General features: G+C 38.3%; 1 protein-coding gene across 5 annotated transcripts in view; it reads left to right on the forward strand.

The window, feature by feature from the left end:
* ARHGAP6 (Rho GTPase activating protein 6) overlaps positions 1-12974 on the forward strand; it is a 339527-nt gene extending 326553 nt beyond the window's left edge. For all 5 annotated transcript variants that reach the window (XM_072849492.1, XM_072849490.1, XM_072849493.1 and 2 more), the window contains 4 exons: positions 2010-2107; positions 8260-8522; positions 10078-10158; positions 10895-12974. In XM_072849492.1, the coding sequence (XP_072705593.1) occupies positions 2010-2107; positions 8260-8522; positions 10078-10158; positions 10895-11601 (1149 nt within the window). In that variant the 3' untranslated portion in view covers positions 11602-12974. The remainder of the gene's footprint in view (positions 1-2009; positions 2108-8259; positions 8523-10077; positions 10159-10894) is intronic.
* The last annotated feature ends 329 nt before the right edge of the window (positions 12975-13303 follow it).

Consider the following 13303-nt stretch of genomic DNA (forward strand, 5'->3'; position numbering starts at 1 on the left):
TCATTTCTACACTTGCAAGTTAGCTAACTAAACTGAAGTAAATTGCTGCACAGGAGGAAACGCAAAACCCAGTCGACAGCTTGCAAGGAGACCATCAGTACAAATCCACTTGAAGGATCATAGATTAATATGCCCTCATTCACTCAGATAAAAGTCTTATAACTCAATAGAACCATTAAGTTTGGGTTTCATAGATGCTTTCAGCTGGAACTGAACTTCTGTTGGAACTTTTTCAGATTCATTTTTATGGAATGAAAGACTGATATATATATTTTTTTTAATAATGGAAAATATATTTTTATTTTTCTGACAAAGTCCTCTCAGTTGATTCTTACAAGTTTATCAACTTGATATAAAGCTGAATACTAAGTTACATACTTAGTAAGAAAGAGATGGATTCTGCTTAACCCGCAAACTTTATCTGGATTTTATTCTACTGTATAGAAAGGCTGTCTAAATGGAGAGGCTACAGCACACCAGGTTTCCAAAAATGTGTTCCTGTAAAGAGAAGATAATTTATTTAAAGACTGGTATATCAATTACCATCAGTAAGATATTTTTCCAGCTTAGAGGCTAAATACAATTTTTGAAAAAGGAATGTGGTCACACAAGTTTTTCATAGAGATTTTGAATCAATTTGAATTAAATGATGCCTATTTTCATTTATTTTTAAATTATTTCCTTTTTTAAAAGAAATATGCCTTTTCTGTAACTTGACTCCCTAAATACCTCCCAAACTGAGGTATTCACCTGAGGAATCTATTAGTAATTCTATTCCTATTTCCCAGGAAATGTCAGGGAGAACAAATGGCCCATGCAGTGTGACCTGAAGGTCAAGAGATTCAGGCTCTGACAAATTGCATCCAGAAGCATATTGCACAGTTGATGACCCCTTGCTGAGACTGTCTTGCCTCCAGCTTCATCTGTCATGAGTGAACCTGGGCTGTTAGTTCATTTCTCAGATGGTTTAATCTGTTTCAGTGCTTTGAAGGTTGAGCTGAATGTTCCACTGTGATGTGGACAAACTCACTTAAGGATTGATAAGGTTCATGTAGCATGCAGTTGGAAGCACAGAGTTTACCTGGGCAGTTTCTGGAGTGCCATTCCTGCTGCCTGCCCAGGAGATGTTGCTATATCCTGCAGCAGCTGAAGCTATCAAGTGTTTTGAAGGTTCATCTCCACGTAAAGTGCACTAGAGAGAGTTAGCAAATCAGAAGGCTAAACTCCAAAGAAGATGACACAAATTCTGGCTGAGCCTGTTGCTACTACCTGAAGTCCAGAGTGGCTGGAGATCCAACAGGACCCACTTGTAAACTTGAGTTATGGACAGATAAACTCTGTAATTACTCAAGTTCTGACTGAGCATGAGCAGGAATTTAAATGCTTGTAGATACCAGGATTTGGCCATATGGATACCTGAACATTAAATGTTTATAAGGCTTCATTTAGAAAAATGTTGACCTTTGGCAGCTGTCACTGAAATGAAGCCATTGAAGAACTTCATAGGTAGAACAGTTACCATGAAATTTCCATATGAGAAGGACATAAATAAGTCAAATGCCACAGAATATATGAAGAAACATTCTCCTTCCTGTGACATTACATTTCACATTGTTTCTAAAAGAAGGGAAGTACAGTTGCTTGGAATGGAAATTTGTAAATATCCCCAGATCTTTGAATGGGTATGTAAGGTGAGGACCCTAAACTGGAGCTTTTGAGATTGTGATACATGAGTAATCCAACTGTTGTTACCAGATAGAATACCCAACTGGATACCAATGGGTTATTCAACAGTAATCAACATTGGACATTGTACAAAGGGATCTTTAGTCCTACTTCATCTGTTGTTACATGAAATTTCTCTTTTAAGTGGAAGCTTCTGAATCTTTATTCTATATACTCTCCATCAATGTACTTGTACTTGGTCTTTTAGATTAAGCATAGTACCAAAATTAATGTATGTGAAAGGATATTACGCTCCAACTAAGTATTTTTTGTTGTCTTCATAGGTTTCCCCTGACCTACAGAATGAAGTGCTTATTAGCCTATTAGAGACTGACCCAGATGTTGTGGACTATTTGTTGAGGAGGAAAGCTTCCCAGTCATCGTGAGTAATCTGTTTTTTCATCATCCCTGTTTCTGCTGGGAATTTCTATCTCCCACTGGAAGTGTTCAAAAGGTTCTAGTTTTCCACAGCTCTTCTGCACTGTCTACAGTGGAGTAGACATATCCTCCCTATTATACAGACTCTGCCAAAGAAATTATGACTCTTGTACGGTGTTTTCTAAGACAAAGACAAATCTTGTTTCCTGATTCAGAGGAAAGATTGCGTTCTGCTGTAGAGAACAGAATGACATGTACATAAAAATATTCAGTGCACTATTATCTGACAGGATGTATTCTAGTGAGCTGCTGGTTCATGTCTTGAGTTTGTTGTAGTCTTCAGTAACAGGAGGCGTGTATTACACTATCCTTGAAACACACCCTAGAGTGCCTTAACACAATCACGGCTAGCCATTTGACCAGTTTGTTGTTCTTTTCCTATTGTATACACATAGGACATTGTAAACAAGTCAACTGCCGCAACAGCAGGTTTATGGAGACTCTTTGGATATTATTTAATTGTATGTTTTGTGAAAGATCTGAAGAGAAAAAAAATCACACCGGTCTCTATTGCAGTGATGATACATAACATATTCCAACTTTGTGTATGGTGAATATATGCCTACACTTGTGTGCCTTAACGCTGTGAGTTTGTACATTCGGATTAACAGGATTCCTGGCTTTCTCATGGGACACACAGTCATTGCCTTTATTCTAGTGAATCCCAATGTGTCAGACCCCAAAATCACAAAATTTGACAAGCTTGCTTTAAGTAATTTTTAAGAGGTTTCCTAGACTCTAAACTCTCTGGGACAGATTGGACTTTGTCTTCCTCCTGTGTGTGTGGAAAGTGCCTAGTGCATTGAGGATATAAATAAAATTTAATTTGTACAGTCAGTTAGCTACAATTTTTTTTCTCTCCCTCCAAACATTGTATAGTTGGGGGTAACGTAATAATGTGCCTGGCTTTAAAAGAAGAGGTATAAAAGAAATAGTATAATTAATACATGGAGGAAAAAGCTTTATTTAATTATAAAAATTATAAACAAAAATATGTGCAGAATATATAATGTGTTGTAAAGGATTTTATTAGTTTGTTGACTTAACCACATGAACACATAACACGCAGTAGCAAATTATCACAGATCATCTGATTTGTGGTAATTGTCTCTGTGTGTTTTCTTAGTGTACCACAGATATGAAATAACTGTAGTTAGTTCACGTCTGACTGATGAGTAACCATATGTATATTTAGAGCACAATAAATGCAGGATAATTAGAGGTACATTAGCTGTATTTTACACTTGTTTCACATTTGCCATGAACCAAGACCACAGTCAGGAGAGACACTGCAAGTCGCATGACATATGGTGAAGTCTGTAGAGGCTTCTTTCTTTAAGCCCTCAGTTTGGAATGATCTTATTTTTTCTAGCTCAAGCTAATAAAAACCTTCATGCTGGATTTCACCGTATATGTAATATAAAGACATAAAATTGTATCTCACATGTGGCTACACATATCAATTGAGCATAAATTTGTCGCAAATCATTGTGGATGTAACAGATTATTGTTAGATCCTATTTCCTTTAAGTTAATTGACTTTTCCTTGAGCTTCCTTACTTTTCAGCCAGCATGCACACCTACAGGAGAAAATGGATCTTCTGTGCAAAGCTGGTCACAGCTGACAAAAGGGGTTTTGTAAGAAAAGGTTACAAAACCAAATAGGAACATATGGCTACACTAGTACCAATTTATTGTATTTTCAGTAATGGGCAGATGAAGTATCACTGAAATAGGAAAAACTTACTATCTATCATTTTTCTTCTACTCTGCTGTCATGTAAGTGATTTTCTTAATGTTAATGAGATATGTTTTCACTGTGATTGCAACTTCTTGGTTAAGATATTCCAGGCAATTAGAGGGAATGTTGCTTAGTGTTATTGCTAGGAGTGTGATGCTCTTAAGAGATTCATCTATTTCAGAACATAATCTCAATTTTGAGGCTACATATTTGTTGGTTATTTTTCCTGTAAGAAATGTGAGGCAGCAGACAACAAGGAGATGTGTCTTGATTTGATAAAAGTGAGCCTCCAAACTACATCCTTACTACTCTTGGAAATTTCCTGGTCATATACTCAAGATCCAAATTGGGATCCATGGAACAGAAAGCTTTACATATTCTTAAGACAATCTTCATCAGAAAAGCTAGTTGACTGCATAACGTAGAGCGTGGAATCAACTTCAAGACTTTAATGTCATATTAATTGCTCTGAAGGTCCTGCTTCTGCAATTGCCCTCACATCTCTGCTTTTGATGTCATTACAAATGCTTTCTTGGCTGTGATCTAACAGAGAAAATGTGATCTCTTTTCCTCCCCAGTGGAGCACAAATCAGATGTTCCTCATCTTTCAGTTCTCTTAAGAGCTGAGCATCGTGAATGGTGTGTCAGGGAGTTTATGGAAGTCATTCATGGTAAAGCACTAATTACCATTGGCAGCAATTATGAAGTCTGCTTTTGTGGATGACTTTCCCAACTTTTTTGTATGTTGGCTTGATGACAATGGAATTTGGGGTTTCCAGCTGTAAGATGAAGCATCTTTAAACTAACACAAAAATAAAATCTGTTTCTTATGATTATTTATTGCTTATGATGGTTGGTAGTCCTTGTAGAGTAAATGAGTTTAAAAGTTACAGAATTTTTGAATGTTTTTGGATGGTGATGATGGGTTTTAATCCATCCTAACCTGTGGCACAAAGATGAAGCTATACAATAGGCCATATAGTATGTGTAAATGCAGTTTTCAAAGTTGCAGAGGCTCCCTGAATCATTGAGTCCTCTACCCTGTTACAGCAGCAACCACATCATAATCCCGTAACAATCTGTTTTGTTGGTGGCACCTGTGTTGCTCAAATATGTGTGGAAATTACTACTGCATGCTGCCAAGCCATCACACACTCCGTATGATTTGCCTCTTGTAAGACATAATTGTTTTCCCACTCAGAAGCTTTAAGGTATAACAGAAAAGGATTTCTGCCAAAACCAAAAAGGGATTTCCTGTTTTGATGACCTTGATGCCAGTAGAAAAGTAGGAATATCCCCAGTAGAAGTAATTATTATTATTAACATTTTTCCAGTTCACCCATGCAAGTAGACTCTGGTGGATAACATCAGTTCAGAAGGATGCCAGTTAACAAGGAAAGCCCAAGACTCCTTCATAGCGTAGTTGATTTTTGTTTTGGAATCTGAAATAGTATTTTTGAACACATGTGGCATAGGTTCCTTCTGCAGTTTTCAAATCTTTCCATTTGTACGTAACCACTTTTTAAATCTTTTCCTTAACATAGTTCATAACCACTAGAAAATACTTTACTTGCCCTCCCATTTCTCACATTTGATAATATATAATCTTCTATTATTCTTTGTGGAGACCATAATCTGCCCTTATTCATAGACTGCATATAGGTGAGTGGGTATCTTGTGCAATATTTACATTTGCCTCCCAGTGTAGTTTTTCCCCAGTGTGTGGGTAGAGAATCTCACAGCTATCCAGGGGAAGATGAATTTTGGATTTTAGTAAACATCCGTTTGCTACTGAACGCAAACTGTAAAGCAAACAGATGCAAAAGTTTTAAGGAATATATGAGAATTCGTTATTTATTTGGAAAGATGCGAGCCAAAATCTTTTACAAGTTGTGTTTTATTTTGTTCATGAAGGGCATCATAAAGCTGCAAATGTATGAGATCAATTTGCAACTTTGAAGTATTCAATCCATTTTGATGGTTTCTTGTAGTAAGATTGGCAGAGTCCACAGGCATTTTCTTTGATTTTTAAAACTATTTTCTCTAAACAAATTTGAAAGTTATATTATCCATATGTAATTGCATGGGCTTACTAGCAGAAACTGGAAATGAGTTTAGAAACCTGAACATTTGGATATTTCCAAAGGCTTGACAGTTTCCATTTAAGTAAATTCTTATCAGGAGCTCTGTCTTGAGAAGAGATAGACTATAACAGATCATTCAAGGTAAGACATGAAATCAGTGTTTCACAAAGCTCAAGTTTATGTTCCCACATTCTTTCATTTCCATTTCCCTTTCCCCTATTCCTTGTGTTACCTTGCCATGGCTAAGTGGTGGTATGCCTCTCTCTTTGCCCTGTGCAACATAGTTAGGTTTTGATCCTGCAAAGATTTACATGCGATAAGCCTTATTGGTGTCACCGTTAGTGCTAAGTATGTCTGTATGCTAGCAGGGTGAGGTTTAGATGACGTTCAGTCTAGAAAGCTGGAGAGAAAGACATTTGGTCGTAGGAAATCTACAGATACCAACATTTCTCCCCTTTTCTCTCAGGTCTTTCTGGTTCTTCTAAAATTCTAAAGACATTGCTTAAATCTCATCTTAACTCACTGCACAAGCTTTTTTAGAACTTAGGGGGGCAGAAGGAGAGGTGTAAGGGACAAAAAAAGAGAAGAAAAAATGTGATAGAATGGTACATACCTAAAAGACAATAATTCTTCAGTGTGTGGCTGTTTCTAGATTAATTTACCTTGGACTCATCTTCAGATGAGAAGTTGAGATGGGAAGTTACATAATTGAGGCATGATTTACTTTTTCTTTTTTAATGACTCCCCAACATTACCATACCAACCACGCTGGGAAGCCTGGGACAGCACTACTTTGCCAAACGTCAGCTCTGGTTTTGTGAGTTGGCCTCAGTTAAGGTTCAGGATCAGTTCAGTGATGGATTTCTTGCTGGGAGTTACCAAGGAGTAAACTTAGTTAATTCATTCCCAGCACTTTATGGTTGCTTTTATACTGAAGGAAAAAAAAAAGGAATATTGAATAACATAATAATCACGATGTTGAGTGTATATATTTTGTGGTTTGGGACGTGCAATATGTAAATTGGCCAGGAAAAAAACCCAACAGCTTGAAAGTGGTGTTAAGTTTTGTCATTATTTCTTTATTAATATTTAGTGTGCTGTGGCTAGCCTGTCTTACCACTGTATGTTTTCTTTATTTTCTTTCTTCAGTTGTATTTAATTTGTCTGGAAAGAGGGTTATTGTTCCATAACAAGTAATGTGCTTTGGCTGCTCACTCGGTTCAAGCTCTCTTTGGATTTGACTCTGAGAAGGGCTGACAGTTTTCAGTACACATTTACAAGTATGAGCCGCTGTTGTATCACATGCAATTAGAGCAGATATTAACGTGAGGTCACTGAGAGAAGTGTTTGACTCGAGAAGCAAAAGATAAGCATCTAAGAAACAAAGATCAAGGTGCAGAGAAATGAAAAATTAGTAATAGAAATATAAATTAGGGAGGACTGATGGGAAAAAAGTTATGTTTGTTTACAGAGTATTTCTACATATTCTTTGGGAGGTTCAGTGACTCACAGACTGCCTCCTATCTGCATAGTAAACTGTAACAGTTCAGGAAGTCTCCCTCAAAGTTCCCAACACACTTTAAAAATGAGAGTTGTCTCTCTGAGCTTTGGCTGTACTTTAGTGGGGTTTTGTTTGCCTTTTTTTGTCAAAATTAAATGCAGGCCATGCTGTTGGTGATGTAAAGGTGAAAGGGTAAAAGCAGTTGTAGAAGTTAGCAGAACCAGTTGTTTGCTGCCCCCATCAGAAGTACAGTAGATACATCTGTTTGTCCCCTGTAGAATATTTACCTTCTGATGTCTCTAGAAGAGGATCCTTCTCACAGCGTGAGAGGCGAGCTATGGTTTTGATTTCTCTGACTGTATAGTACTTCTGAATGGAAGAAGTGATTTTAGCATACTGCTTAGCATCAAAAAAATCTTCCCTATCATGCCTTCAGATTTACTGTTGCAACAAGCTAAACTGTCAAGGTAACATAAGGAATTGATTCACTATTTAATCTCCTGTGGTGAACTGCACAGTTGTGTGTTTTTTGTTGTTTTCTTTCTTGACAGCAACATCTTTTGATTTTTAGTGGCCTCTGCTGGCCACTTCATGGCAAAAGTTTTACTCATGGAAAATTCACCTCTGTACTGCTTCTGAAGTGTTTTCATTTCAGTAGCTGTGATCATACTCCTGTACTTGATTTTATTTGTACGATGTCAAACTGCACCCGTAGCTGTGAACATAAAGCATTTTTCATTAACAGTAGTTTGTTTATCAAAATTTCTCAGGAGCCCTGAGACGCTGCGGTCAGAAGGTTCCTACTCCACAGGAGGAAGACATTCTTCCACAGACTCCAACAAAGCTTCAAGTGGAGATGTCTCCCCTTATGACAACAACTCCCCGGTACTGTCTGAGCGCTCGCCGATGACAATGCAAGAAGAAGCTGCCCGCAGCCCAGATAAGCTGTACAAGGTACCTGAACAGTACATGCTGGTTGGACATTTGCAGCCTAAGACAAAGGAGAATTCTTCTGCATCACAGACTGGAAAAGGTAGAGTACATCCTGCTCATGTTTCTCCTGCTCAGCAAGTGATGGGGATTTCTGAAACAATTGAAAAGCGTCTGCTCTGTTTTATCATCTACCAGGACGTGAGAGAAATAGTGTAAATAACCTTACAAGAAATGACTGACCAACATTCTTGTGTTGAGCCTGAAGGGTAGCTCAGCCATCTGTCAGGGATGCTCTTGATATGGCATTTCTCAAAACTTGGAGCTTTTATTTAGGAAAATAGAACTATGTATGTCCTGCTTTTCAGCCTGTCTGTGACAGCATGGCAAAGATTCTGATTTCTAGTCCTCATCCATAGGACTGTAATACCTGCAAAGTTATGGTCCAGACTTTGGAAAAATCTGAGACGTTAAGACGTCAAGCTACAAATTTTCTCCAATTGAAAAGAATGACCTCAGCTCCTTCTCACTGGAGAACATAGCTGAGCTGCACAGCTTTAGATCTGCTACCAGTTACACATCTAGCAATACTAGTGCAGGGATCCATAATTTCCATAGCTATCTAGGGAGTGCACACCTGAATGATTTCTTCTGTAAAGAACTGTGGTTTAAACTGATAGCTCACCAGCACTTCAAGATGCTTTTAATTTAAAAATATTTTTAAAAAAAATTTACATTCATGAAATGCGTATTTAGTGAGCCATACTTTAAGGACTTTCAGTGCTTAGGGATGCAGATAACTGTTTGGTGGTATTTTTAAAACCATTTTATTTCAGAGGTACTGGTTAGGCACTTAATTCCCTTTGGAATTAATGGGATTTAGACTATTATCTCAATTATATGCTTTATAAATGCTAGTGGGCATTTATTTTCTGTATTCAGCATGTAAATCTCTGAATAGGTTTCAAAATTTGGTTAGATTTCTAGTAAGTTATAAACAGGAAATTACATGAAGTTTTATCATATTAACCATCTTTTGGACTTTAATATGCATCATAACGATACTGGACCATGACGAATTAGGACATTCCTTTACTGCCAGATGGAATCAGAAAAAGGCACAAACCAGTTATAATCCAGCACAATGCCTGGTGTGCACATTTCATTAAATCTCTAATCTGTGTCAGCACTTCCTTGTAAGAACAAGTGATGCTGCAGGTTAATAGAGCATGCCTTACAGTGACCCCTGGGGCTGGGACTGCCTGAGGGAGCTTTGCCATTCTTTCCTGTAAAAAGCACATGAACTACCTTCTGTTGACCAAATCCTCCTGTTCTCGTGCAAACTCTCCCACTGACTTCAGTAAGGCTTAAGGGAAATTCCACTCTCTCAGCAAGCTCAGGTGTCCTGCCCATACAGAGCTCACTGAATTCATTACAGGGTCTGAGCCTGAAACAGCAAGTAACTGTGAACAACACATTTAAGAGCTGTTTGTGTTAGGTGCATGGTAAGCCACATGCTAGTGTATGTTAATGACTCTGACACCTTACATAAAGTTTTATGTCCTCTTAACTTACCATTCCACTTGAATGCTTTTAAATAATAGCTTATTCATTAAGGATTGATTCATCATCATCTTCCTGTTCTTACTGCTATTTAGATGTTTCTGAAGATCATTTTGATATCTGGGGCACCTGGCATTCAACACTGAAAAGTGGCTGCAAAGATCCAGCAATGACAGGTCAGTTATTTCTCAGAAGTATTAAGCCCAAATCTAGGAAAGACATAACAATTTCCTGGGTTTGAGAAATCGCAGTGAAACCAGTAGAATTCGTGTTGTCCAGAGTTGGACTTTTAAAAGGTTGCTGTTCAATAAAGTACGGAGAAGCCCAGTGGTTATACAAATGCAGTGCCATTTCAAACTGTCACAAGATCATTTAAAAAGTCATTTTAAAATTACTTCAAAAAATAGTTTTGTATTCTTCTAAAAGTTATTGGAAGGTGGATGCCTGGTGGGGATTTGAGAGCGGCCGCTGCAGTGGCACTAGCACAGGCTGTGAGGTTGGCAACCCTGGGTGCTGACCGTGCCACTGGCCGGCGTGGTCCTGGCAAGTCCCTGGCCCTGCCTTTGTTTTTCTCCCATCTGCACCCACCTCACAGAAGAACTGTGAGACTATAACACCCCTATGCTTTTCAGGCATTTTTAAAGATGTTAAGTGCTGCAAGACTTTATGTCAGAGCGAAGTATGAGAGTCACCAGGTAATATATTAGACATGGTTGAGATAGCTGTAGGGCTGCTGCTCTGTGTCCCCAGGTTCAGCCGGTGATGAGGCTGTTCCACCTTCAGTCACATAGCCTGATGATAAAAGTCCCCATCCCTTTTCTACAGAGTGATGCAGGGGAAAAGCAATAACCTGTTAAATGCCACGTAAATGATTACACAGGCTGATGTTGTCTTTCTGACTCTGGCCCCCAGGTTCTTACGGGAACATTTACGAAAGCAGCTTGCTGCGACCCGGACAGTGCTCTCTTTCCCAGGGGAACCTTGCCATGTATTCTCCTCGGTGGCAAGGCAGCTCCTCTGAATTGGACAACAGCAGGCAGGTCATGCGAAGGAGCCAGACGACTGCTGCCATTCCTGAGTGTCAGCTCCATCCCATGGTGTCTCGGGTGTGCAGTAACCCACAAATAGAAGTCGGCAGTAGGAGTTCAGACGTGTCACACTCAAAGTCGGAGCGGCACTTGACTTTAAGCAGTGTGGAGGACCTCAGTGAGCATGACTTGGATGCGGGCTGCTCACAAAGAACAGCCAAGCCCTTCTACAGAAAAGAGAGGCCACCACCCCCCTACCCAGGCCCAACAAAAGCAAGCTCTACATTGTCACAGCGATCGAGCGTTTCTTCAACGTTGCACTCTTTCTGGAGACTTCAACGCCAAGAAAAAAGTTCAGGGACCAGAGCAGCTGGAGGACTGCCAGCCAAAGCCCCTGACCAGGCCACCTCCAGGCAGGAGCAGCTGGCCCCGCACACCCAAGCGGGTCACGTCTGTTCCACAGCACCTCACAGTCAGAACAGTAAAAACGTTTCAGAGGCGGACTGGCATGACTGGCAAAGGGAGAGGTGGCAGATTTGGGAGCTTTTATCAGCTGATAACCCTGATGCCCTCCCGGAAACCCTTGTATGATCAGACTCTGCAGAACTGCCACTCGTACCCTCCCTCTCATAGGAAAACAACTGTGACATTGGAAAATGGGGAGGGCTTGTTTGTTTTATACCAACTGAATTGCATATACATTTTTTAAACTTTGTTCACTTTAATTTCTTAACAGCACTGTCAACAGTTTATTTACAAATACAGTATGTTCCCGTTTTTCAGCAAGCTTTTGAGGAAAAAACAAGATGAAAATTTTAGTCTAATAACTCTGTATGCATACGCTGTGTATAAGACAAAACTGTTGCTTTGATGTTGCTAAAAATGTATTTATATATCTGCAGTTTTGATGATTGTATATTCTGTAATGGGTATTGTATGATAATCATATATTATGTTTTCATATACAGATGTCAATCAATCATGACTGCTTTTTTAAAAATCACTGCACTTACATTACCGTGATATGCGTTGGAATTCTATAGAAAGTGCACAAGCTGGTTTCTGTGCTTATATAAAAAAAAACTCTTAAAGGGGGAAGTTGTCCTTCTTTTCACTGCCTATTGAAAAACACTAAAATAGAGTGGAACATGAAAAGCCATATATTTTATAAGGGTAGTAGTGAGCTTAGAGGGGAAAATACCAAATATTTTTTTCTTATAAATATATTTGCAAACGAAATTAAAATTTGATACAAGATTGTAAAAATATTTTTTTAGATTCTGATAGGAAGCAGCTCAGAGAATCACCCAAGAGCAAGGCCATGCCTAAACCGACTAAGGATGTAGTGCAAAGGTCTGCCCTCCCATTCTAGAGGAAAACCAATGTTATATATACAGGATATAATATATGTATTTATAAATGTATGATTTTATGTATTCTTCTAAAACAATAAACTGGAATCCAAATTTTAGAAAAGCAAACCCAGTAAATTGAGGTGTGTAACAACTGAGGAAGAATATGGCTTTTCCTTTGAAATAACAAAGCTTCAGCATTAAGAAAGTTAAAGAAAAAAAATGCAGACAGACAGAGGAAAGGGAGTTACACAGAGTTTCAGAAATTAACATGACATTTGGAGAAGTTCACAGCTGCATTTCTATAAATATTGTGCCAAAGTCTGGGTCAATAGTACTTCTTCAATAACTGTATGTTGCGTTGTTAAATGTTGCTGTTTTATACACGTTCTGGTGTTTTTAAATTGCAAAATTGTTTATGGCCAGCAGGTGGCAATGTACTTCAGTATTCTAAAGAGAATTCTTTTTATCACTTGATAAGGGAAAGTGTATCATATCAAAATAATTTTATAAAACATATTAGTCTTAATTTTAATGAAGTTGAAGACTTACTCAGTGATGTTGTCTTTGAGTTCTATCTTGTGCCATAACGATGGAATAAAAAGCTAAGCAAAATAATGAGCATATTTTTTGCTCCTTTTTTTGAAGTAAGGTTTATGTAAAAATTGGTGTGTTTTTATTACATTCTTGAGTACTTCTGTCAAAAACATCTAAAAGGCTTAGGCGCTTAAGGACCACTTTCAAATACGACTTAAATATACAAGATCCAAGATTTTACTTGAGTTTTAGGCTTAAAATCCATCACATGAAGAGTCTGCCCATCATATCTCCATTTCCCAAGTAAAGTTATAAGATAAAAGCACTAACCCAAGTAGAAAGGGGCAGGATTTGGCCTTTGACTGTTGCAGCACTGTCAGGCTGGCCAGCTCTTTTTATGAATA

Source organism: Ciconia boyciana, chromosome 1, assembly GCF_034638445.1.
Source record: "Ciconia boyciana chromosome 1, ASM3463844v1, whole genome shotgun sequence".
Lineage (NCBI taxonomy): Eukaryota > Metazoa > Chordata > Aves > Ciconiiformes > Ciconiidae > Ciconia > Ciconia boyciana.